This window comes from Dermacentor albipictus, chromosome 3 (assembly GCF_038994185.2).
Source record: "Dermacentor albipictus isolate Rhodes 1998 colony chromosome 3, USDA_Dalb.pri_finalv2, whole genome shotgun sequence".
NCBI classification, from domain to species: domain Eukaryota; kingdom Metazoa; phylum Arthropoda; class Arachnida; order Ixodida; family Ixodidae; genus Dermacentor; species Dermacentor albipictus.
This window is the reverse complement of record NC_091823.1, coordinates 100,351,731-100,378,926: the sequence shown is the minus strand read 5'-3', so window position 1 is coordinate 100,378,926 and position 27,196 is coordinate 100,351,731. Positions and strand designations below refer to the sequence as shown.

Here is a 27,196-nt window from a genome sequence, read left to right as displayed (position 1 = left end):
CTAGTTGTGCGAGTTAGTACGGGCGTCTCCTCGTGAATGGGGCCTTGCGAGTTCCACCAGAAAGCGCTGGCGTGCGTCCCAGTGCAGCATCCTCCTGAGCCGCAGTGCCCCGACGACAAGAATGTCGAGCACTTGGAAGAGAACGAAAAAGGACAGGCCCAGGTACATGCCGCTGATGCCACCCAGGTTGCTAAGAACCCGGGTCTCCTGCGCATGGGGGATGGTTTTATTTATAGAAAGGCACGTAGGACAGCCTCAGTTAGTGCGCTCTGCACTGCACTGTAAACAGAGTTGCACCCTTAGGGTTTTTTCTCTGTATAACTCGCACCCTTGTGGCCGTAACGGGTATCAGTTATAGACTGATTTGCAACCTTAATTAGCTTTAAGTTTTTAAGATCGGTTTACAGTGTGGTGATATTCACTGGGGAAGGGGAAAAAGGGGAACGGAAGAAGGAGGATGATTATGCCGATAAGAATACTGGTGCGATGAATGATGGTTGCTAACATAGCAACAGTACCATACTGTTCGTCTAGCACATTGCGGGTGGGGCCAAGGTCGCAAAATCGTCTTCTGAGAAGAATGTGACGTCGCTGGTCGCCAGTGAAGCGCGAAAGCCTGTCACTTGTCTCTGTATGTTTGACTGACGCAAGATATGCGCTCTATAGTGTCTCTGACACGTGGTGACAGTTGCGATTTGGGGAGGGGGGGGGGAGGTATTCTGTAAGAGCCCAGCTAGTGGACTGTCCATTTCGGCCGCTGCTGATTGGCTAGGGCCTCTCGTCTCCTCTTTCGTACAGCTGCATCCAATCAGAAGCGGCCAAAATGGACAGTCCACTAGGTAGACTCTTACAGAGACCACCTAGTGGACTCTGTAAGAGCCGTGTCAGAGCCATGCGCACCGCATAGCTCTCACGACCCATGAGGTGCGCACAGCCCCATGTGTATGCCTAAGTTGTGTCACGTGAACCAAACTTCTGTCGAAGCGTTTGAGATCAGGTGGCATGCGAAGCGTATGCATCGCTTGTTCGTATACACTGCCTAACTACGGCGTGTCGGCGCAAAATATCGGAACATGCACAAACACGAAGCGTTCTAGGACGAGTGCAGGAGACTATACCCACCTACAATATGCTACACTTAGAGCGCATGCGCACAGCCACATGCCCGCGTTGCGCCCACGGGCTGAAGATTCTTTATTCTTTATTCAGACATATCCCCGCTTTGCCCGAAAGCGTTACAGCAGGGGGGTTACAAGCATGAAAAGAATACATCTTGATTCTCACTGCACACCTGTTCACATGACAGTCTATTCCACTGAGCGATAGTTTTTACAAAAAAAGAGTTGGCATACAGGCCCGTCCTAGCCCGGTATTCTCTAATTTTGCACTGGTGGTCAGTGCGAGCCGATATATAGTGTGGCGGTTTTAAGTACATTTCCCTATCAATTCCCGTTTTGTTATGATAGATTTCATATAGAAGCTTTAGCCGCAGCCTCTTTCGGCGAGACGACAGGGACTCCCAGTTGAGCTCTGTTTTCATTGCTGTGCAACTGTGCGTCCTCCCGTACCTATTCAAGACGAACCTGGCTGCTCTGTTTTGTAGTTTTTCTAGTTTATTTATCAGACAGATCTGCGACGGGTCCCATAAGGTACTAGCATATTCCAAAATAGGTCGTATACAAGTTAGGTACGCCGTGCTTCTAAGGTTGGAATTTGCACATTTTAAATTTCTTTGAATGTAATTCAGAGCAACTGCCGCTTTGCCAACTACATAGTCCACGTGTGCCCGCCAAGAGCAGTCGCCCGACAGCATTACGCCCAAATATTTAGCCTTGGATTTAGTACTTAATATATTATTCATTAGACTGTAGCTGGCATCGATTACTTTTTTCTTCTTTGTAAACCGCACATGGACGCACTTTCCGGTATTCAAATTCATTTTCCACTTTGAGCACCATTCGCAAATACGATCTAGGTCGGCCTGCAGTTTGAGAACATCATCTTCATTATCGATTTTTCTATACACAATACAGTCATCTGCGAAGAGCCGCATGTTAGAGTCAATACCTAAGTTAATATCATTAATATATATAAGAAAAAGAAGAGGCCCCAGAACTGATCCTTGCGGGACGCCTGATGTGACTTCAAGATAATCTGAAGTAGTACCATTTAGGACCACACGTTGACGGCGGCTTGACAAATAGTTCTTTATCCAGCTAAAAACACTAGAATCTATACTTAGCATTCGAAGTTTATGAAGTAGTAAAGAATGGCAGACAGTATCAAATGCTTTGCGGAAGTCCAGAAATATGCAGTCTATTTGTCCACCCATATCAACCACTGACGCCAGGTCATCATAAAATTCAATCAGTTGTGTCGAACATGAAAACCCCTTGCGAAATCCGTGTTGTCTGTTTGTAAGCAATGTGTTGTCCGTTAGATGTTCCATGATAGCCTTATATATTATGTGTTCCATGATCTTGCACGAAATCGAGGTAAGTGAGATAGGCCTATAATTAATAACTTCTTTTTTAGAGCCCGCTTTGTGAATAGGGACTACATTTGCAATTTTCCAGTCCTGTGGCATCTGACCAGTAGTTAATGACTTGTGAAATATTAAGTAAAGGTAAAGCGAGATGGCGTGAGAACACTGTTTTAAAATTCTCGGAGAGATACCGTCAGGGCCAATAGCCTTACTTTCATCAAGGTTTTTTAGCAGAGATTCAATGCCGCTAACGCTGAGTTCGATTGGTTTCATAAGAGGAACGTTGCTTTTGGATGATTTTGGGCTGCATGCAGATTGAGAAAGAAAGACTGATTGGAAATATCTGTTTAGGCATGTCGCTTTTTCTGCATCGTCAGTAAGAATGCGTTCATTGTAAATAATTTCATTTATTCCAACAGGATCAGACCCACATCCCTTCAAATATTGCCAGAACGGTTTAGGATTTATTTTCATTTTGTCATTTAATCGTTTAAGATACTGTTCTTTTGCTTTTTTCGACAGGTCTTTGTATTCGCGTGTTAATTCTTGCAGCCTTTTAAAACACGCGTGTGTTTTTGTTCTTTTATATCTTTGAAACACATGCCTTCGTTTTTTAATTAACCTCAATACACGAAAGGTGATCCACGGTTTCTTACGCTTTTGGAGTCTAGCCGATTCAATACTTGGTACGAACTTCTCTGTAAGCTCAAACAGCTTTTGTTTAAATGTGCTCCATAAAAATTCTACTTCATGTTCCTCCGCAAAGCATTCAAAAACAGGAAGAAAATCAAGAAGTTTATCAGAAATTGATGAATAATCGCCCTTTTGAAAGAAGAAAATTTTTCTGCTGATGCACTTTTTTATGCGCCGTACTTTCGTTTTGATCTCTGCAGCCACAACCCGATGATCACTGATACCTGGAATGACATCAACATTACCAACTAAATTTGGCGAATTACAAAGGAGAAGATCTAGGGTACTATTAATTCGTGTGGGTTCGAGGACATACTGAAAAAAGCCAAAGCTTTCAACCAGGTTCCTCATTTCTAGATTAATACGGTTTGCACTCATTAACTCGCATGTACCGTTTTCCCACTTTAGGTCGGGTAAGTTAAAATCACCCGCAAGCAGTATTATTTGCCCAGATACCTCCGAAACGATATCGCACAGTAATTCTAAAACACTGAAATCCGTACTTGGTGATCGATAAAACGCTCCAGTGACAAAAGAAAGATTATTAGCCAGTGTAACTGTGCACCAAACCGACTCGACTGAGTCATGACCGATGTTCAACATCGAAGACGAAAGGGACGAATGAACTAATATAAAAACACCACCGCCATGACCCGGCCTGTCGTTGCGATAAGCAGTATAGTTGCAGGGGAAGACCTCGCTATCAGTAATGGATGGGTTTAGCCAGGATTCAGTACCAAACACTATATCTGCCTTTAATGACTCAACCAATCCGGCAAACTCATCTATCTTGTTGACTATGCTACGGCAATTTACCACCGCAATAACTAAATCACGATAAATAGAGCAAATATCATTTGTACGTCACCGTTTTGACAGGGCAATAACTTCTTCCTTCTCATCGTCCCATGTAAACGCTCTGCCATTTATGATCAGTTTATCGTCCTTCAACTTAACCTGGTTTTTCTTATCCGCCTTCTTTACTTTGCCGTATTCCCAAAGTTTCTTTCGCACTGCTCGAGTTTCAAATGAAAAGTCCTGTTCTACACTGTAAGAGGAGCCCTTGAACTTGCTTGCATTCTTCAAAACGGCCATTTTTTCTTTATCGGATGAAAAATTTACAATTATAGGTCTTTTCTTCCGTTCATAAAAACGACCAACCCGATGTGCCCTTTGAACCGACTGCAGTTCGATTCCCAAATTTGTAGCGCAGATACCCTTTACCAAGGCTTCAGATTGTTCCCATGTTTCGGACCGATCATTGTCATCTATCCCGTAAAATACGAGGTTCGATCTACGGCTTCTGTTTTCGAGGTCTACATTTTTCTTTTGCAGAATTCTTACTTGATGGCTTAGGTCCCTAATTACAGTTGCTTGTTCCTGTACTAGCTTCATAACGTTTCCTATCTGGTCTTGGGTTTTGTCAAGCTTGCTGTCCATTTCAGCCATTTTGGCATCGTGACTAGTTATCCTGGCATCAATGTTTTCTAACTTATTCATAATAGTATCCTGTAGCGTCTTTAAGAAATCCATTTCACCTTTATCAAAAGGCCCAGGGTTGAGCTCAATGTCGCCGGAAAGAAGCAAGAGCAAAACGAGCCATAAAACTCGGTTCACAACCAAACGAAAACGTCTATCACGTCCAGTGCACTGTACTCGCGCTGTAGATGCAACACATGCCCGCGTGGGAAGAGCCGGCAACGCCATGACTGCTTTAGAAATTTCAATTAGGTGAACAGTACTAACCTGCAGAAACAACAGTGGCGTAAGCTGCATGTCGGCAAGCGTGCCGGCTCTAAATCCCACGCAGTCAAGGTGATGTGCAGCTATATAGGCCAGTCCTGGGTCACGTGCTTCGCAATGCTCGACGAGCCTGCCGTCGACGTCATGGTCGAAGAAACCATCCCAGTGAGCCTTGCAGCGTTCTTCGTACAGCGATGAGCTTGCGTCGATTGTCGATATGTGCGATGATGGGGCAGAAGATTGCTCGGGGTAGCACGGATTAACCGCACGCCCACCAAGCGGTCGATGTGCGATCACCGTCCAGGATGCACCGAAAACCTGCAGAAACAACAGTGGCGTAAGCTGCATGTCGGCAAGCGTGCCGGCTCTAAATCCCACGCAGTCAAGGTGATGTGCAGCTATATAGGCCAGTCCTGGGTCACGTGCTTCGCAATGCTCGACGAGCCTGCCGTCGACGTCATGGTCGAAGAAACCATCCCAGTGAGCCTTGCAGCGTTCTTCGTACAGCGATGAGCTTGCGTCGATTGTCGATATGTGCGATGATGGGGCAGAAGATTGCTCGGGGTAGCACGGATTAACCGCACGCCCACCAAGCGGTCGATGTGCGATCACCGTCCAGGATGCACCGAAAACCTGCAGAAACAACAGTGGCGTAAGCTGCATGTCGGCAAGCGTGCCGGCTCTAAATGGGCGAGTTGGTAGGCGTTTCACGTTGAATGTGTTCACAGCGCACGCATACTTAGGAAAAGGGATAGGGAGAGTGAAAGTGCGGTCTTCCGCTCAGCTTGTTCCTTTTTATAAGTATGTGTGCACTGTGAACACGTGCAAGTAGTTGCGCAATGAGGACCGCCAAATCAGAAATGATGACATCGGGTGGCGGGCGGTGTCGTGTTATTAAAGAGCGATTAGTAGCGCTCGCCCTTCTCTGTTCTGCGTTTGCTTCAGTAGTTTGCGCTATACCATGCTCTAATTAGAATGCAAGACCAATTATGGCTCAACAGTCAGCCCTTCTTTCGTGTACTCCAGTTATCAGATGTTCAGAAATCCACGGGACCGGCGAAAAAGGCGGAACTTCACCTCAATCCACCACGCAGCCAGTATAGCTTAAATACAAAATTTAAGCCGAGCTAAACTGATAAGTTAGTGCTTTAAAGTAAGTTCTGTAAAACAGATCCCGTAAGCGAGACATTCACATAGGAAAGGTCGTACCGTCTGTTTTGGAAATGCGGAACAATACTATTCTTGAAGTAAAACACCTTAGAAACGATGTTCCAAGAACTGTCAATCACTGCCCCCCCCCCCCAGAAAAAAAAAAGAAGGAAGGAAGTGACACTGCGCTTGATCACGGAAGAGAATTAAGTTTTGGTTATATTCATTTAACGTTTTGATAGAAATAATTGTAAGCGCTAAAGCCCCTATACATATCGCCTATACCGTGGTACGTGGATTTAGTTGGGGCTATAGTTGACGAGTGAGGTGCCTTTTTTCCGCCACTCTCTGACTCGCCGAGGGAGGTATACCATCTGGCGAGGCGTGACTATCGAAATCGCTGGTGCAGACATGATTACTATAGGCTATCATTGGTGATTCAGAGTGAAAGAAAGAGACGCGGCTGGACATTGACTGGGACGGCTATTGACTTTGCCAGTGACTAAGCCATTTATTCGCTCAGAACAGCAAACGACGAGAGGTTAGCACATGGTGTAGTTTGCCATTGTAGCTGCACAAATCAAGTTCACAGTAATCTAGCCGCGCAGGCAGATCACTGCTTCATGAATGTATTCTTTTTCAGGCAAAAAAAAAAAGAAAAAAAGAAAAAGAAACAGCTTGTGGAGGTAGTGAAGGCCAAACTATCGTTTGAGTGTACGAGTGTGCTCCCTTTTCCACGGCTACACGTGATGTTCCATGGCCTCACGTCACTGCCATTGTCCGATCATTCAACGTGACCTTTTCTTCTTCTGGCAACCCTACTGGACTAGCCGCGCAATATCTAACTCCGCCGTGATGCGGCGTAAAAAACACTATAGACGGCGCACTTGCGAAGTCAGGAAACACGTGGTATACTCACGTCGTACTTAGGCACCGATCGAATGTGCTCGTAGGTGAGCGAGTCGAAGTACAGGACCAGCCGAGCCGGTGGCCTGCAGAGGGAACAGCGACAGGGGGTTACGGGAAGCGCAAAGCCTGTGTAGATGCAGACCGAACGTGCTTCGCAAAATAAATACGCGCGATTCTACACGTTAGCACATTTTAGCGGTATCTAATGACATAGATTATAACTATTTTTTTATGAATCGGCTGAACAGTAAAGTTTGTCTTTATTATTATTTTTTTTCTGCGGTGGCGTTGACAGCGTCTCTTAGTACACAACAGAGCATAAGTGATGCAGTGTGACAGCAAATTTTTGCCGTGTACAGCGCTTAATATATTTATAGCCTCCTAGTATTCGCGAGGGAGGCAGGCGGCTTCTACCACGTGTAGGCCTGAGGAGAAGTCGGCACCACTGAGAAACTATTTCCAATCTACTGCTTCCCGATAATTAGGCTGGAGTGGCATAATGTTTCATTAAACTATCAATAAAGAATGTACTGAATGTTTAACCAACTAGTTACCAAAATATTAAATAATCAATTGAATAATTACTTCAATATTACGCAATTTATTTATTTATTACTTCGAGCATGTGCCAAGGTGTACGCATAGCTGGCTCGATTGCGTTCTTCACTGACAGTGCTTGCACGTTGCGTTTGTTACCGAAAGAAAAAAAAATGTTTCATTTGTATCGGGCAGGAATGTTCCCTTTCTGATTCTGTACTTTAACTGTATTTTGTTTTTTTACTCGGCTTTATTATCGCGGGCCTGTAGTTCACTTTACATTACGGGGCGAACGATGTTTTGAACTCACTTTCACGTTTGCGTGTGTGGTTTTTCTTTGTTATTTGGTCGTCAATGGCTTTTGCTGCGACAGCAACTTTATGGAGCGGCACTGCGTGAGCATCGTGTTCCGGCTACCCGCGACCCACTCCAGACGGCGAAATATAACCGCATAAGTGTCCTTTCGCACGCAACGTCGACTCCGTCGAATGCTACGTTGGATCTCTGCGACACGTGAACACATAATATAGGGGCGCGAAATGCCTCCGCTATAGCCAGACGCGCGCAGAGAGAAGAGAACGAACTTTGAGAGCAACCGACGAGCAGCCGAGCGGCGGTGAAACTGAGCCTTTATTGTACGTGCCTTCCACGCCGAGGAGGCCGGCGCCGCAAACATAAACATCCGCTCGTTGTGCAGATGCTCACGGCGGCGGCGGCGGCGGAATCGGATCCACTACAGGGCTCCCCCCCACCCGTAGAGACAAAGGTCGCTGTTGTCGCGCTGATGCCCAGGACACGTGTTTACTCATGGGGCAGGGTACGGATGAGGAAGAATCGGGCGGGGAACGAGTGGGCAGTGCAAGAGAAACCAAGTTTGCCATGTACGCGAGTTTCACACGCTCGATTGCAATCACGTTTTCACGGCCGTTCACAGAAACAGTAAAAAAGTCTTTCCTCCGTGCTGTAGCACTTCGAACGGGCCGTCGTACGGTGCAGTGAGGGCGGGCCGGATGCCTTCGCGGCGCACGAAAACGTGAGTTGAGGCAGCTAGGTCTTTGCTTACGAAAACGTCGTAAGTGGAGGGCTGTCGAGCTGATGTTGGTCGCAAGCGCTCAAAGAGCGACCGAAGTTGCTCAACGTAGGCAGGAGGCGAGAGGTTGGGGACTGCAGGTGGTTCGAAGAATTCACCGGGTAGATGTAGTGTCGTCCCGTAGACCATTTCGGCAGCAGTACACCTGAGGTCCTCTTTTTATCGCCGACCGAACACCTAGTAGAACTAGCGGCAGGTCGTTGACCCACGAAGTTCGAGCGTCGCGGGCGATGAGGGCGGCTTTCAACTGGCGGTGAAGCCTTTCCACCATTCCATTTGCTGACGGATGGTATGCAGTTGTGTGGATGTGGCGGATACCGAGAATGCTTGTTGACGCTCCGAAGAGCTCACTTTCAAACTGTCGTCCGCGGTCGGTTGTTACCACGCTGGGGCAGCCGAAACGAGATATCCAACCGGCTACGAAAACGGACGCCACGGTGGACGCCGTAATATCGTGTACGGGAAACGCTTCAGGCCAGCGCGTGTAACGGTCAACGCAGATGAGGATGTATCGTTTACCACGCGATGGAGGCAGCGGACCGACAATGTCGATGTGAACGTGGTCAAAGCGAGAGTCAGGCGGACAGAAGTATTGAAGTAGTGACTTGGTGTGGCGGGTCGTTCTTGCGCGTTGGCAGCGCTGACATTCTCGAGCCCAGCGGCGGACATCTGCGTTGATGCCGGGCCACACATAACGGGAGGTGATGAGGTGCTGAGTGGCGCGAACACCAGGATGACTCGAGTCGTGTAGCTTGCCAAAAACTTGACGACGGTGCGAAGAAGGCACAAATGGACGGGCACAGCCTGTTGACATGTCGCAGACGATCGCACCGGAGGAGAACGGCAGTGGCACCTCAGCAAACGAGAGAGATGTGGACCCTGCACGCAGGTCACGCAGCTCGTTGGCGGAACGTTGTGCCTCTGCGATGATGTCGAAATCCACAGCAGCAGTGGAAAACGCGTCGACACGTGACAGGGCATCGGCAGCCGCATTAACGGGTCCTTGGATGTACCGTAGGTAGGTCGACCGTGAATTCGGAGATAAAATGCAGGTGCCGAATATGCCGGGACGTGTGTGTGCTGTAGTTTCCACGGAAAGCGAATGTCAGTGGCTTACTATCTGTCAGTACGTGGAACACGGTACCTTCGAGAAGGGGGCGAAAGTGGCGAATGCCAAGGTAGACAGCCAGGAATTCGCGGTCGAAAGTGCTGTATCGAGTTTCTGCCGGCTTCATCTTCTGCGAAAAGAATCCGAGTGGACACCACAAATTCTGCTGGAATTGTTGCAGAACTGCACCAGCGGCACTGGAGGAGGCGTCGGTGATGAGCCGCATGGGCGCGTCAGTTAAGGGATGCACTAGGAGGGTGGCTCGTGCCAGGGCATTCTTGGCTTCTTGGGAGGCGGCGTCTGCTTCGGATGTCCACTCCAAGATCGCAGATGGTGCCTTTGGAGCCTTCAGCATGTCGGTCAGAGGTAGAATGATGCACGCTATATTCGGCAGGAACCGACGATGGAAGTTCAGAAGCCCGAGAACTTCGCGGAGCTTGCGAAGCGACGTTGGGCGTGGAAAATCCCGCAGAGCTTGAACCTTCCTGTCAAATGGCTTGATTCCTTCAGGTGTGACAAGGTGTCCAAGAAATTTGACGTTGTCGACACGAAAGACATATTTGGCTGTGTTGATAGTGAAGCCATGTTCCTGGAGTCGCGAAAACAGTAACCGCAGATGGTCAGCGTGCTGCTCTGGTGAAGAACTTGCCACCAGCAGATCACCAAGATAAGCGATGACGAAGTGCAGACCACGTATGACTTCATTGATGAAGCGTTGAAAAGTTTGGCCTGCATTCCGTAACCCGAAAGGCATGCGGACGTACTCAAATAGGCCAGAAGGTGTTGTGATGGCAGGCCAAAAGGTGTTGTGATGGCAGTCTTCGGTGTGTCCGCTGGTTCCACAGGAATTTGATGATATGCCTTGGCTAGGTCAATCTTGCTAAATATAGTTGTTCCAGCAAGTGTGGTAGCAAAGTCGTGAATGTGCGGGAGCGGGTACTGGTCGGGGGTGGTGCGCGCATTCAATGCACGATAGTCTCCACAAGGGCGCCAATCTCCTGGGTCACCATGTGTAGGGCAGATGACCAGCTGCTTGACGATGGGCGGATTATACCTAACTGCAGCATGTGATCAAATTATCTGCGAGCTGTGGCGAGGCGGTCTCCAGCAAGACGTCGTGGCTTGCAGGACGCTGGAGGGCCCGTGGTGACGATGTGGTGCGTCACAGTGTGTCGCACCGGAAGTTCCAGGTTGCTATGCTTGGTAAGTTCAGGAAATTCACTGAGGATAAACGCTAATTCTGATGATGGCGAATTCCGAGCTGCTTGCGTAGAGGCGGACAGCGGTGCGAGGATACCTTGCACGGAGAGGCTGGTCGTACAGTCCACAAGTTGACGGGAGCGGAGATTCACGTTCAAACCGAAATGGGTAAGAAATTCCGCACATAGTATGGCGAAGCGCACGTCGGCGAGGATGAAAATCTACCAAAATATGTGACGCAGGCCCAGGTCAATGGTGAGGGAGCGTTGGCCATATGTTGCGATTGTGGATGTATTCATAGCTTGCAAAGGTGCAGTCCTCGGACAACGGTGTTGGTAGTGGCGGGAGGCAGGAATGGCGCTTACCTCTGCACCGGTGTCCACAAGAAAGCGTTGGTCTGCGATCCTGTCTGTGATGTAGAATAGGCGGCTTCCCGTAGCGGTTGAGTCACGCGCCGCCAATAGTGACTCGCTACCATGTTTCCCTGCCAGCGACAAGGCTGTCGACATTTTGCAGCGCTGGCGCCGAACCTGGTGTGGTACCAGCATAAGCCGTCGGAAGTGTGTCTTGGGCGGGAACGGGAACGCGAACGTGAGCCACCCCTAGCCAGTGGAGAGCGACGAGGCGTGTCGATCTGCATTGCTGCCATTGTGTCCATCAGCCTGTCAATTTTCTCCTCGAGGCGAGATTGCCGGGCCTCGAGGTCTGATGTGACAGTGGTCGAGGACACCGCGGAGCTTGCGCCGGAGTAGTCATTGACGCGGTCCGCGAGCTCTGCCAGTTTGTCAAGAGGCATATCATCCGCAGCTGCCAAAACCACCACAAGTGTCTGAGGCAAGCGTTGCAGAAATAGCTCGCAATAGTGGACTCTCACAGTCTTGGGTACGGTCGCCGAGTAGCTGTCGCCGAGTAGCGTTGCAGAAATAGCACGCAATAGTGGACTCTCGGAGTCTTGGGTACGGTCACCGAGTAGCTGTCGCATTCACTATAATAACTGCGACGGTCGGCGATCGCCAAGTTCTTCCGCGTTAGGAGTTGCTGCAAGTGGCTTCTCTCGGATACGGTTTTGCGTGTGAGCACTATGGCCTTGAAATGGTCGTAGGGTGCAGCCGTATGTGGTGCTCTCATCACGTCGTCGAACCCATCAGCTACCTCGGAGGAAAGTGCTGAGACGACATGTAGGTACATCACACGTTGCGATGTGATGCGCTGCAGATCGAAGAGGACTTCTACTTGCGTGAACCACACGGCGGGATTCTTCGGCCAAAACGGCGGCAGCCGCAGCTGGGCATTGGAAATGGTGTCCATGGCAGCGCTGGGAGCAGGGCTGTCGGCTGTCACTGTGGACTGGGGCTGAAGAGCCGGGGCGTCGTTGCTGGACACTGTAGTGTTTATTTCGTCTTCCATTGCGTGTGCTTGCTACGTCCGGGCCATCAGGCTATAGGGGCGCGAAATGCGTCCGCTATAGACAGACGCGCGCAGAGAGAAGAGAACGAACTTAGAGAGCAAATGGCGAGCAGCCGAGCGGCGGTGGAACTGAGCCTTTATTCTACGTGCCTTCCACGCCGAGGAGGCCGGCGCCGCAAACATAAACATCCGCTCGTTGTGCAGACGCTCACGGCGGCGGCGGCGGAATCGGATCCTCTACACATATAGTTTAAACATTTATGCAGATCCAAGGCTCGTCTTGCAATATATGGGAAGCGAAGCCTTCGTGAAGCGATTAATTGCATGCTGTACATTTAATTCCTGTACATTCGTTAGTTGCTGTACAGCGGTTAATTGCTGTACATGTGCCCATCGTATGCACACTCGAGCTGTCTTTGGCGTTAAGGTGACTGGTGCGCATGCGCATGCGCTCTCACACTCTCGTGCTACACGTGATGTGACACGAGCGGCCATCATCTCAAAGAGGTATGGTTGACGTTGGCGCGACAGATGCATGCGGAGAAGCCGAATGATCGACATGCATGCCGAGCCACCTCGCTCGACAAGGTCTTGTCTTTCGAGAAGAGGCTGCCCAAGGTGCGCAGTGTGGTTGCTACCTTTGATCCCGTTCCAGAACGGACTTCACGTCTGGACGCTTGCGTTTGTTTGCCCGAATTCTGAACTTTCATTGGACTGCGCGTACCAAGTGTGCATTTGTTTCTCGTGTGTGTCCAAATGTAATGTAACGATTTTGGAGTGACACCGCTCATAATTCCATGCAACAAAGAAAAGAAAAGGTGCTATCGTGCCGTAATGGATAAGCATCAGACTGCTGTGCTGGGAGACCGAGGTTCGATCCGATATTTAATTTTTTTAAAGTGGGAGATATTCGGCAAGACATCAGCGCCCAGCAGTCACGGTCAGGAAAGTCCGGATGAGTTCGCAAAGAAAGCTTCGGGCCCGACTGCGATGCCGCGAATTTCGCGTAAGATGCGTGAAAACGCTGGGACCCTTGTCTGAGACAAACCCTGGACCGATTTTTAAGGAAATTTATTGCATTTGGAAGGAAAAAGTGTAATTATAGTGACCGTAGCAAGGAAAATTTTGATTTGTAGCTTCAAATTTTTAATTAATGTTACTGAAATTTCAAAAAATTGCGAAGTTTGAAAAGAAGAATAGAAGCATGAAGTTTACAAATTCGTAGCTCTGCGCCAAAAACAGATATCGCGGTTTTGTAAAACTGCACCTGTTAAAGCAACTCAAGCGGGAAAGTTTGGTACTATTATTTACAGCTTGCGTGAATTTGTTACATTGTTTACAAGAGCTTGACAATAGCCCTATTCACAATTTAGTAATATACACTGTATTTCACAGGCGGTGTACGATGCGTCAATTTTGTCCGCTTTTGGTGTATTAACTGCAGCTTCCAGAATTTTCATTGGCGAGTTCGCAAGTTGTAAACCTGATAGTTTCTTTTTCTAAATTTTTCAATTTCCGACAATTTTTGTAAAAAACTGAGAGCCTAAAAGAAAATATATCCGCTTCCAACAATCGCTAGATTTAAACTTTTTTTTTCTTTTATATTTAACACACCTCGTCGAATTCGGTGCAGTGGTTGCCGAGAAAAATGACTTCTCTTTTCCCATGTATTTAGATAGGAGGCCGAGGGCTTGAGCTTCCTCTTAAGATACACTTTGCAGCACGGACAACAGACAACACGTCACAAAATACTTGCCACAGCGCAGTTGATGGTGTACCCACACTGCACAAACATTCGATACTGTTTTTACTGGACTTTTACCGGCAGCAACCAGCTGAATACTATGTCCCGTAACATGTACAGACGTCCGTATTCATTTCACAGCACTGCAAGAACACACCGTCACATTTGCAGGCATTTACTGTAAAAACTGCAGAAGTCAGTATTTTCGTTTTATGACACCGCAATAACAAGCCATCGTATTTAGAGCAATATTTCCGGTGAACAATAATGGCCTCTGTAATTTCATTGTATGACACCACAATGACGTGCCGTCATATTTAAAGTTTTAACGGTTCTTTTGTAAGTTCTGTAACTGTGCGATTTGATGAAAACGAACCTGCCACAAGAGTGCGCATTTGGGCCGGCTGGTTCATGATTACGAGCAGTAAAACAGCGCTAAACAACAGGACAGCTGCACGTGATGTCTCTCTCCTCGTCCTGCTTTTTAGCTCTGTTTTACTGCTTGGAACCTGCCACATTTATTATTCATCATTAGTTGAGTACCCCGTTTACTTGAAAAGTGCCCCTTATTACCCTTGCTGCAGAATCTTCCTGCTTTACCACGTCATCAGTTACTGTACAGTTTACCATGGTAAACTGTACATTTGTGAACGTTAAGTGCACTTAACATTTTCTTTCAAGAAAAAATGAAATCACCTTGAGAAAGGTGGCTGGCAATAAAACCAAAGCACAAGCTCATGCCAGCATGAAAGTATATAAGCCCGTATTTGAAGTCTGTTAGAAGTCTATTAGAAGTCATTGTACCTCAAGAAAGAAGACAGGAACCATGCTTCACAAATGAACGAGGCAAATCGATAGAAGAAGTAAGTAATCAACATATGTGGCTGTCTATAGGGCTGTGACACAGTGCGCCAATAAATACAAATATGTCTTACTGGCAAACTACGTCCGAGTGTGCATGTAAAACGATGTATAATGTGTCTAGCAATGCACTGGACTCAAGTGGCGGAACAATAGAAATCTTCTGCCGCCCCCGCTTGCAGGCTCGGTCGCTCACTTCATCCAAGAGCGGACACCGCAGAACGCTTCCTGGCAGTATCTGCCGCAGCGCCGTTGCACGAGCCCTCACGAAATTCATTTTTTCACGCGTTGCACTCTCACCCATTTGCTTCGTCCTTTCCTTCTCCCTATTCGAACAGTGCGCATGCGCATGGCTTTATAAACGGAACCTTAACGTTTCTTGCCGTAATTCTTAGAGGAAAACAAGTGCGCCAGAACAACGCGCGCTTATACAGTGCACTAGTGCAAGGAAAACGAGTAAATCAGCTCGTATCTCGTCTCCTCGCATGGCGAGGCTGTACGTATATATTAGCAGCCGAGTGTGCTCCCACATATGTGTATGCGGTCACAGTACCCACGCACCTGATAGCGTTAATCAGTAGGGCTAACTAATGAGTCTCCCGGCATCACACCTCTGCAGACACATACGAAGAATATGTCGCATGAATCATACTCCGATGCTTTCTGCTCAATGTTTCCTGTAAGCATGCAGTCTCTGCATGCTTACACCACCACCGCCATCTAGTCGTGTTTATGACGCAGAGCAGACATGCAGTACTTAGTTTATTGATGCTTCCTGCCTCCAGTTGCATGAAAATGCCCCTGCAGGAAGGCCTCTACGACTTCCTGTCAGGCAGGATGTGCTATCTTTGCGGCCAGGATGCGAATCGAAGCGCGGATAGGGCTCTCTTGAGGCACAGTTGTGCAAATTGAGGAAGCAACATTGCTACATCGGTGTAGGGAGCGCAGAACCAACTGAATCGTTTTTTTTTGCACCTACGAGAAGTTTTGTGTTGACCTTTGTCGCTGCATGTCTCTGTATGGAATCGAACAGATGTTCACAGAGCTTGCTTCACGGCTAAAAACTATGCACATTGCATAGACTTTCCGAATTAATCTGAACTTTGTCTAATGGAAAACGTATAGGCGTAAATGTTAGCGGTAATCGCAAGCATTCCCTGTTAAAATTTTTTGAGACTGCTTTTGTATTTGTCGTTTGGCGCGCTTATACTCTATATGGTGCAGCCTAAGCAGAAATTTGCGGAAACACGAAGTCAAATGGAGTAATAGTAAACAGCAGTAACAAAAAGCATGGTTGCGGGTAACTATAGCTTAAATGAGTTCCTACTGGAGAAGTTGAAATAAATGCGCCTCCGGTTACTCCATTCCAGTTATACTGGAAATAAAAGATTTGTCCAGAATATGAATAAACAAAAATCACCGCTCAAGCACTCTGTACAGATTGTTAACCAGCGGTGTTGTTAACCAGCGGCCCCGGTGTTTATCAATGACTTAATCGCGACGGCTCATTAAACAATGGCTTGGTAGGCTGCCGGATCCTCGGTACGCAGTTGCTGCTTGCGCTCGGCTGCACGAGCCTGTTCTTGTGCCTGGGGTGCACCATCGGCATCGCGTAGACGATCACGATCACGTTCCCGGTTCTGCTCGGGGTGTTGCTGATAGAGAGCTGCTGCTCCTCAGGAGTACGTATGACGCGTGGTACCCGTTTCGGAGATGGAGATAAACTGCTGCGCGCGCTCTCAGCTACTAGGCTTCTCATGTGCACCATGCATATTTGCGTCAAAACTCAAAACAGACATGATATGCCAAAGACTGATATGGTTGTTAGAATTCGGCGTATACGTACGCATGCTTTCCTGAACATCAGGGTTTGGATTGCGTGGGTGCCACCGACCTCAAGATTTTCAAACTTGCCGCGGTGTAGGGGTGACGACAACAATAACAAAAAAATATCCCTGCGTACTGAATTTCACTGCAAAGCTTGTCACGTTCTTCATAAAACTTGTCCAGTTCTTCATAAAGGGCAGCAGGCCGTTGGCTGGAAATGACTTATCATACTTATAGCGTTTAGTCGCGATACGGCAAACACTGCGATGATTGATTTCGGTTTTTGAGAGTTTTCCCGGAAGACAGCCACAGTGGATTTTTTCATGCAACGAAGTCAATGTGCTAGGATAATCGTCGGAAGCACTCTGCGGCAGCTTTCTTTTTTCTAGTCGGAACGAGTTCTGTATTTGTTGCTAAGACTTCAATTACGAAAGTCGCACAGCGGCTATGAGAGATGCCGTTGTGGACGGCTCTTGATTTTGATCTGTCGGCTCTGTTAAGGTGCCCCCAATTATTTCACAAACAATTTTTCATCCATGATAACGAGCTACCGCAGCATCTGCAAATCGAGAAAATATGTGCTCATGTATTAAGATAGACACATGAACAAGTTGGTTTTGCACCTTGAGGCATAAGGCGTGACACAAAAGCTGTCTCTGTGTCGACGCCCATTATATCACGCTATGGCCGAAGCTTCTCACAATAGTACGTCACATTTAATGGCCACCGGGCCAAGTACACCATTGGGTATGACATATAGATTACTTTCAGTTAGTTCTATAACTATACTATCACGTCATTGTTATTTATGCCCTGTAAGGAGGGTCACTATTTAAAATGATGTTACCGTAACACATGCGGGCTTTGTCTGTAATTCTCCATATTGTTTGCCATACTGCTGTACTGCCTTTATAATATAGCCGTAATGTAGACTAGCAGATATCGAAAGCCCAGAAAGGCTGCCCACATAGTCTAAGGCATCGCGAACAACTCCTGCCTACCGGGCTCACATGGTAGTCCGCAGCTGAGGTATCAAGGTTTGAAACCGATCATCGGACCAACTTGGACCGCTGATTATGTGGTAATGTGCACATGCGTGCCACTCTTCAACGAACATCTTTCATGTATTGTAAGTATTTTAAGTCATGTAATCATGTAAGTACTGGAACTTGCATAAGGCACATGACATACCCGTCTTCCTTGGTGGTTTCGGTGACACCCTGCAATAAAAGTGAACGTTCAAGTTTGTTAGCTGTGCCCGTCGGTCGCAGTATTGGCACTTGACGCTTCAATTCAGCAACAGCTATCTTTTTGTGAGCATTGCCAACAAATAAAAATATACACGCCATATTCCGCGTTTTCTTGTGTTGCTTATGCTTCCTTTGGGCCCAAAGATGTTCATTGGTGCCCTACTTACTTTCGCAATGTGCTATCATCATAATAATATTGCAATCATTAATCCGATGGCATCTCAAAGTTCGCTCACTTGCTTATTTCACAATGCTGTGGGCACTGATATTTTAACAGACTTCACGTAATTTATGTCGAAACACTGCATCGGGTCTGCGCGTTTTCTTTATTTTAAATATTTCTTTTTCTCTTTGGTATGTGCACCTGTGTTTCTATTCATCTAATGACCATTCCCGCGAAAGGAGCTTAATTTCTGTTACGCCCGCGGTAGCAGCAATAAAAGGCGTTCGGAACGTGGAACGGAGTTTGTTTCAGAGGGACTTGCGCGCAGCGGGGTCCGAAGTCGTCTCCTGTTGCTCTCTGTCTGGCGCCTGCTCACTGTGCTCTCTCTCTGTGTCTCTCGGGAGCGGCCGACGGGGAGTGAGTCAGGAGAGGGGGAGCGGGTGCGTCACTCGCGGCTGGTGCGAACAGAAGGGGGGGATCTCGTAGACATAGCAGTCTCGCAGACACAGCAATTTGTCGGAATGGCTATGTGTCGCTGGGTATGTGTCCGAATAGACAAGTAGGTCAAGATAGCAAGAAGTTACGAAGTCGGTAACAAGAAATTCAAGGAGCCGGAGACAGAGAAGAGAAGTCGGCTTCAGAGAAAGCCGAGCGCGGAGAAAGGAGTGAACAAAATTGGACCACACTGTGTGTTGAATGCGAAAGAGAAGGAGGAGGGCCGGAAGAAGCGTAGTGCGAGACAAGAAGGTTTTCGTTGCGCCTGCGAAGCGTGGTGCAGGAAGGCGAGAATTTGCATGGCTCGTAAACGCGGGGAGGAACAGCGATGCTTTGTGACTATGAGCAGCGACTGAGTGACCTCGATAAGCCGTGCATTTTAAAGCGTGGAGTTTTGCGCAGTGCAAAGAACAGACACGTGTGTCGTTGTAAATAAGTTTAATGCGCACTAGTGTCTCGTTGAAACGGACGCCGCCCCTCATCGAAACATCTGCCCCATTGTGTTACATTTGATGAAACATCGCACTACAATTGCGTCATCAGTGTCGCACTTGCGCCAATAGAATATATATTGTATTTGCGTCATTGGCTTTACTTTTGCGTAACGTTTGCTTCAACATTTTCGTAAACAGAGACAACTTCGCTAATTATCACCGATTTCTACACATGCGTGGGATCCTCCGATTGTTTAGTGTGGTCAATGTGTCCGTTGTTATTCGTATCATATCTTTGAAAACGTATGGCGAACTTAATTCTTATCTTGCACTCGACACATTTGTAGGCCTTGTGCGAAGCGGTCTGGTGCCGTCTCCTCAGCTGGCACAGTCTTGCTAGTTGGCGCGATCAACATTGCATGAAAAGCTTATTTAATCATTTTATACCAGAACAAATGCAACGCAGTCGCGCATTCACAGGCAGTGCTGCTTGCTAGCAAACACTCTGAACATACTGATTATCGCGCTTAAATGGGCACGAGATTATGTAGGTTTTAGTTAATACTTTGATGCTAAACTGTCAATGTTTTTGCTTTTTGTTGTTTGACACAATATGTTTTATTTTTTTTTCGTTGGTGTGTTTTTTGTACACTCAGTTCGCTTGAACTCGATGAAAACTTACCTCTCTCAGTCGTGTGACTGTCACATCGCGCTTGTATGAGATGTCTCTGAAACGAAGAGATTTGTTTTCACGAACATTCGTTGAAGTCGCATATTATACAGATGCTATATTGGTTCGCTTGAACTTTCACGGGATCAAAATGTTTACACTTTGCCATGTGTAAACATTTCACAGACGTAACTGGGCGCGGCAGTGGTTGTCAGTGTTTCGTTCTGTGATTTGCTTAGAGGCCTCGCGGCTTTGTCATCGAACATTGTAAAGTGGGGCAGGAGACATGTATGAAGTGTTACAGTGATTACATCAAAATGACTGGAAAATGGCTGGATGGTGGGAGCACGGCATCATGTGTTAGCTCATGTAGCTGTGCTTTTGGTAGCAGGGACTTCCAGTGTAATGAATTCTTCGAAAGTACGAAACTGGGCTGGCCGGTTTGTTAATACCATGGCAAATAGAGCAGACGACGGGACAAGATAGACGGAGCGCATGCGCTGGCTAGCAATGGATGGTTTTACTCGTAATAGCGCAGCTGTACAATGTTGTGCAGCTGCTGTATAGTGACATTAACGCCTGTGAAGGTATACGTTGCGCGTTTCCAGCATTGATTGCATCCATGTGCCGTTTGTTTTCTTTATACTACGATCGTACCTAAACACCGAATAAAATAAATTCTGGGGTTTTACGTGCCAAAACCACGATCTATGAGGCCCGCCATAGTCTGGGGCTCGGGAATAGATTGGGCCACCTGGGGTTCTTTAACGCGCACCTAAATCTAAGTACACGGGTGTTTTCGCATTTCGCCCCCATTGAAATGTGGATACGTGGCTGGGATTCGATCCCGCGACCTCGTGCATAGCAGCCCGACACCATATACCCACTAAGCACCCACGACGGGTGATAACTGAATGCTGTATATTACACACCAGTCCGATGACATCCCTCAGCTGATAGCACACGTGTTCTGTATTTCTTGTCCCGTCGTCTGCACTGTTCACCACATAATACTGCAGTAAACAGACTTGAATGACAATTTTTACGCGCGTTTTATTTTATGGCACACTAGAGTACCACGTGTAAGACCTTTTATTTTGTTTACCAAAGGCTTTCGAGACCGTTTAGAGGCTTATGTAAAACTCTGAAAAAAAAAAGAAAGATGTCATTCCAAGCCTCCGTAAAGGCATTTTTTTTAATGCCACAAATGTACACTGAGGCTCTATCGGAGAAGCCGTGATGAGTGGTTCCGTATTAATTTCCACCGCATACGTGTTCTTCCGTGCGCACCCAGATACGTGCCCGAGAGTTTTATGCGTTATAAAATCGCACGAACAGACAAGCAAAACATGACGCGACACTTACACGCAAGCACTTTGACATTTGCACCGTTTCTCGAGCTGCATATTCGTCTCGTCGGCGGACACTTGAGCCACGCACTCGGACTCTGAAAGAAGAGAGGTGTATTTTTGCAGCGAAGTGTCCACGAGCACCGTGAAAGACTTTTTAAAGGGACACTAAAGGGAAAAGTGATTTCTTCTGCATCAGTAAATCACCGTTCTACAACACCAAAAACACCACTCTTACAACGATAAGACGTTTGGTAAGCCAGAAAAAGCGCAAGAACGAAATGCGGGTGGCGACGCCTACTTGAGTTCCCGCACCTGGGGGCTGTGACGTCTTGGATTTTGGTGGCATCTTCTAGGGCCTACTAATTATATATAGCGGTACAGATTGACTACATTGTGTTCTAAAGGAACCAAATATTAAACATGCCAAGTTTCGGGAACCTTTATTCAGCCAACGCGGCCCAAATGCGAAAACAAACTTTGGAATCCCTGACGTCACGCTGACGTACCGGCGCTGGCGTTTCGGCGCGAAATTCAAATACAGATACTTGGACCTTCATTTTCTCATCTAATATTCAAACTATTTTCTTGAAATGACTGCCTGCAGGTTTCTCAAACAATGCTTTATTAGTCTAAACTGATTTATTGTTTCCCTTTAGTGCCCCTTTAAGAAGTGTTTTTGCCCGTGAAGGCTACCCGGAAGAGATCGTTTGTGACAATGGACCTCAGTTCACTTCGCGTGAGTTCATAACTTTCCTGCAACACAGAGGCATCAGACTTTCACATTCTTCAGTATACTATCCCCAAGCCAATGGGCAAATAGAACGTTTCAATCGGACATTGAAAAACTTCATTCAAGTCTCACTCCTCGAAAGACGACCACTCCGGCAAGCTGTCACAGAATACCTTGCCATTTACTGCTGTACTCCGCACGCCACCACCGGGGTCGCCCCAGCAGTTCTGCTGCATGGTAGAATGCCCCGAACCAGGCTGGATATCGTGGGTTTCTCGGCACCAGCATTTGCGGAAGATCCAGCCAAGGAGTTGGCGCGACTTCGTCAAAGGGTTCGGTGTCATCAGCAAAGCAGCAAGCACTACACGGACAAAAGGAGAGCCGCCAAGAAGACGAAGATAGCCGTAGGCGATTTTGTCCGTGTCAAAAAACCGTCTGTTCGGTTTAAGGGAGACTGCGCCTTTTCATCACCAACTGAGGTGATCAAGAGGAGGGGCCCAGCCTCTTTCCGACTTGGAGACGGCCGTACGTGGAATGCCTCCAAGCTTTCCAGGGTTCCAGAGAGGGCACCTGGGGACCAGGCCCACCTGTCACGCCGCAGCCGCGGTCTCCTGAGGCGCTGTAGCCTGCCACGCCGCAGCCGCTGTCTCCCGTTGTGCTGCAGCCTGCCGTGCTACAGCCTCCTTCTCCTAGTACGCAGGCACTGTCTCCTGGCATACCCCAGTAGCAGTCAACAAGCCCGTCGCCAGTGCGACGTCCAACGCGGCCGACCCGAGAGCGCCGGCCACCGGCCTGGCTTCAAGACTATCAGACCAATTAGTTGGTGGTCTGTCATTGTGTACATAGGTTGTAAATATGTGTAAATAAGTACAGTGTGCATGCTTTGGGGTTTTCGTTACTAATACTTACTAACAACTAACCACTAAAAATAAGGGAGGGAGTATGTTATATTCAGTTTCGTTATTCAATTCAGTTCTTTATTCCCCAGGGGGCGCGTCTGTTCTTCATTATATATATTGGTTGTATATGCTAAATAAACGGCTTTTTACTTCGGGACGGCTGGAGTCTGACTTCCACCTTCGGTCAATACCACACAAGCGTTGTTCACATTTCCTTCGTTGTCTTGCACACTTTCGCCCAAAGCAGCGCTGTGTATAGTTCCCACATCGCATACCTCCCGCAGCGGCCGGCTTCCTCGGAATAACAATAACCAGACTCGAAAGTCATAAATTTTCCGCACTGAGGATGGTCGAAAGGACCGGTGGTGTCATGGCTGCAATTCTGTGGACAGCACCTCGAGCTATACAAATCGGTACGCATCTGGCAAAAAGCTTCGGGTAGTCATCGTTGCTTTATGTCTTCTTGATTGATTCAGCTCATCTGCCAGTGAAGACGTTAGTTCCCATTACAGGTTTTCACATGCAGGAAACTCAGACACACACACAAAGAAAAAAAATCTGTGCTGGAATCTTGTGAATAGCTGAAGGCGAACGCTATCGGGAGGGGGGGGGGGGTGAGGCGGAGGGGTTGGCGGGCACACGACTTCAACGTTCACGTCTTCGTCGCTCTTCGAACTCCTCTTGGGTGAAGATGCGTCTGGAGGGCACTTTACACCACTTAACCATCAGTGAATTTCAATACCTCACACTCTTTTTTTATAGACGTATATAAGCGATAAAGAGCTGGCGAAGTGGACGGAAGTAAGGGAACGGCAAAGCGAACAGCGAAGCTTTTCAAAAGCATGGGAAGACTGTGCTGTAACTTGGGCCGGTCGATACTTTAATTATCTGAAGAAACGGCGGTTTCGAACGTGGCAAGAGGAGGCGAAAGTCACGACAGCGTCGTGTCTGTCCTCTTCTCTTGTCCTGCTCAAAAGCCCTCTTTATTCACACTTTCATAAAGTCACTCGCTTCGTTAAAGCAATGACGTGCTTGATGGCGCATATTTGTTGCACTGAAGATATTTAAATTGCCTTTGTCGTTTCATTGCGTCATTCCGCAGAGCACGGAGTCGGTTACGGTTACGGGCACATCCGTAGCTGTAGTGCGAGTGGCTATATATATATATATATATATATATATATATATATATATATATATATATATATATATATATATATATATATATATATATATATATATATGTAAGGTGAAAGCGACTGCCCTCGTCCTCTCCCACCGCCGCCACCCGAATGTAAAGTGGTGATGTTAGAACAGGCATGGAAATGTTTTTTGTATCGTAGGGGCTGACTGATATTACGGATGCCCTGTTTTACAGCTATTTTATCTCGAAAAAAGAAAAACGAAAATGAGCCGAAACATTTTCTTACATCAGTAGCCAACCCTGCAACCTCGCGAAATGCCGGTACACCTAAAAGATACTGATCCTTGATTTGTACTGCTAAATCGTAGTCCATTATACACAACATGGCAAACGTCCCTAGTAAGTACATTAACACGACTAAACCGTCTCGCAGAGACCGGAGATTGTGTTTTGTTAACTTGTAAACAAATGTATACGCGTATAAGGGACAGTCATTTTTTGACATTCTTTTATTTCCGACACGTTGCTCTTTTGCCAGTATGCAGTTTGTGGGGTTTCCGGTTCTCGCGGTGGTTGTGTAAAGCCGTTGCGTTGTGTTGCCGGGGGCTTCGTGTCCCTCTCCTCCTTGCCTGGACGGGGTGGCAGCGGGTCATAAAACACTGTCGCTCGGCTGTCACCCCGCCCACGCGAAGGTCAACAGGCTTTTCCCATTGGCCGACATTTTGGCGGGATTCGGGCCCTGCTTGCGTGCGCTCCGGGTAAGCGCGCGCAAGACGGGCGCCCGGAGAGACCACATCGGGACGTCGGAAGGTGCGTACTGGTTCCTCTCTGCCGGCGGCGGCCCCCTTTGTCCGCCGCCGGCCGATGGTTACTTCGGCTCGTCGGGGTCCCGGCCTCGCGGGCGCGCGCGCACTCTTCCGTCGTCTCGATGTCCTGAGGCAGCGTCTGCCGATCGTGCCCCCGTCTGTTCGTCTGTCGTTTCTCTCTATTTCCCTTTTCTCTGCTGTGGGGCGCACGATGGTAGGCGCTGACCGAAGGATAGGCAAATTCTTACTGCTGGGGGTTCTTTGTTCTTTGTTTCTCTCTCTGTCGCGGTGCGCCGTTAGCGGCCACCGGCGACCATTCGGCCATGTTTTGTGTGATTCATATTCGGAAGTTATGTTAAAACGTGTGTTTGTATTGAGTCCCAGGTTAATAAATGTTCTTTGTTGTTTCTTGAGAGCTTTGCCTAGGGTCTCCCTTGCTGCGCGCGCGCGGTCTCGCCTTCCCCTAAGCTGTGGGGCCGGCGGGGCGCGTACGCGCGCAGCTGCGCGTCGGCACACGGAGCGGGCTGGAGTAGGCGCGGACGCGCGGTGCCCTGCGCGCGCGGCGGCTCGGAGTGCTCGAACCCGCGGTGGTGGTCGTCCGGCGCGCCGTGAGCGTCGCGGGTGAACACCACAAGTTGTTACGTCATTACGCCTCCGCGAAACGTCACCGTGCGTCAGGTATCTTGACACAGTGTGCGCACTGCGAAAGTGCGTAGAAATCTCCCTTGCTATGTTTATTTTCTGTTAATATGCTTTCAATTGCCTTACTCTTTAGTATTCCTCTTTGTGTGCCCTTCAAGAGCACGCTCTATTCTCGCGCTGCCACGTGTACATACAACGCCTCATGGGACCAGTCCAACTGTTTACGACAGCTTTTAGCCACGGAGAACATTTCTATAGTGTGTAGACCAGAAAACTAAAGTTGAACCTGAAGTTGAATCAACTGGTGCAAAGTACTGGATGCCGTTGGACGCACGCATTCGTCTTGCAGTGTGTCTAAGGTAGGTAGACGACGACGGGCGATGGTCGTATGTACAAGCACCTTTACGAAGGGGTACACACGTGAGCGCGTGGCCAGTGCTTCGTCGTCAACATGTCGCGCGGCGCGAATGGCGAGACGTGGAAAAGAAGAGAGAGTGGGTGCCGTTCTTTCTGCTGCCTGCACCTCTGCTTGCGCGTTTCCTCCTTCTTTCGGTGTCGATACACCGCGTCCGATGCGGAGAAGAACGGAAGTATCTGATGGAACAATCACGCTGTATAGAAGACACGCTCACTATTTCCGGAGCGGCGATAAGTACACTCATACGCGTCCATATCAGAGTCAAACGAAATACTTCATGCTTGTGGGCGTGCCGCGAGAAGGATTAAGATAAATGTAGCATTCGGTGCGGGGTTGCAAGAAGAATGCGGAACGCGCTGTTCTTATCTCCTTTTGCTTTCGCATCTCATCGCGGCGCCACGTAACGTGCGGCCGACGGTGGCTCCTTGCCGCGTTCGCTCGCGTGCTGCCTTAAATAGCGGTGAAGATTGCGCACCCTCGCCCAGTAGTGTGGGGAACACCTCGTCTTCTGGTGCTCTTTCTCTCCCCCTACTTTCATTCCCTACCCCCTGTGCAGCGCGGTTGAGGTGTCCTCTTCTGAGAGACAGTTACTGCGCTGCCCTTTACCCCAACCTTTCCTTCCCATCATCAAGAATCTCCTTCTCTCTCTCTCTCTCTGTGTGTGTGTGTGTGTGTGTTCGAACCGAGATTACTGTAAACGTGCTAGTCTGAACCTCGCTCACTGCTGTTTGTTACGTTGATGAAGAATCACGTTCGTTAGCCTTTTAAGGCGTAAGCATTTAGTGGCTCATGAGTGTCCGTGCACAGTCCGTGGTGGACGCAGGAAAGCGCTGATCACCGGCGAGGGGAGCTAGGAGAGGAGGCGCCGTGCTAGTAGCGCTGTGCGAGTGGGCGCGTGGGAGAGAGCGCGGACATGCGTGTGGGGGGTGCGCGCACAACGGCGACAAACCTTGCAGCCATATGGCTGTGATTGCGTCCCATGCTCGCGGCCACGGCGGCGTCCGTTCACAGAACAGTTCAGACAAGAGCTACAGAAGCAGTCATAGATAGGCTTTCGCCTATCGCAGTTTAGCTCGGCAAACTGTCCGTAGAGGTTTTGTCATTGCAAGCACACACACGCAAGGGAAAATTACTGGCTTTCAACACAGATCCGGTGTTCCATTTCATATTGTCCGAGGGGTGTTTACGTCGCGCCTGAAGAGATTACACTCAAGGCACAGTGGCGAACTGAACTGACCGAACTTGTGCAGCGAGTGGCTTTACCGTGTTCCCCGCAGGCGCCGTACTTCTTGGCCAGCTTGTGCAGCGGCGGCAGCTGCGCGGTGAGGCATCCGCACCTCTCCACGACGATGTGCTGCAGGCACAGGTTCAGACAGTCCTGCACGCAAGCCGGAGCGAGAGACGAGCTGTATGGCAGGGTGCTTCACGTAACTTGAGCCA

General features: G+C 48.3%; 1 protein-coding gene across 1 annotated transcript; it reads right to left on the bottom strand.

Annotated features, from left to right (window-relative positions):
- On the bottom strand, window positions 1-27,196 carry LOC139057728 (acid-sensing ion channel 3-like). The gene is made up of 6 exons (XM_070536476.1): window positions 27,020-27,196; window positions 21,131-21,212; window positions 19,778-19,823; window positions 17,945-17,973; window positions 6,990-7,062; window positions 1-207 (listed from the first exon to the last, which is right to left on the bottom strand). Exons 2-6 carry the CDS (start codon window positions 21,169-21,171, stop codon window positions 1-3), a joined length of 396 nt encoding a protein of 131 aa, XP_070392577.1. The 5' UTR covers window positions 21,172-21,212; window positions 27,020-27,196.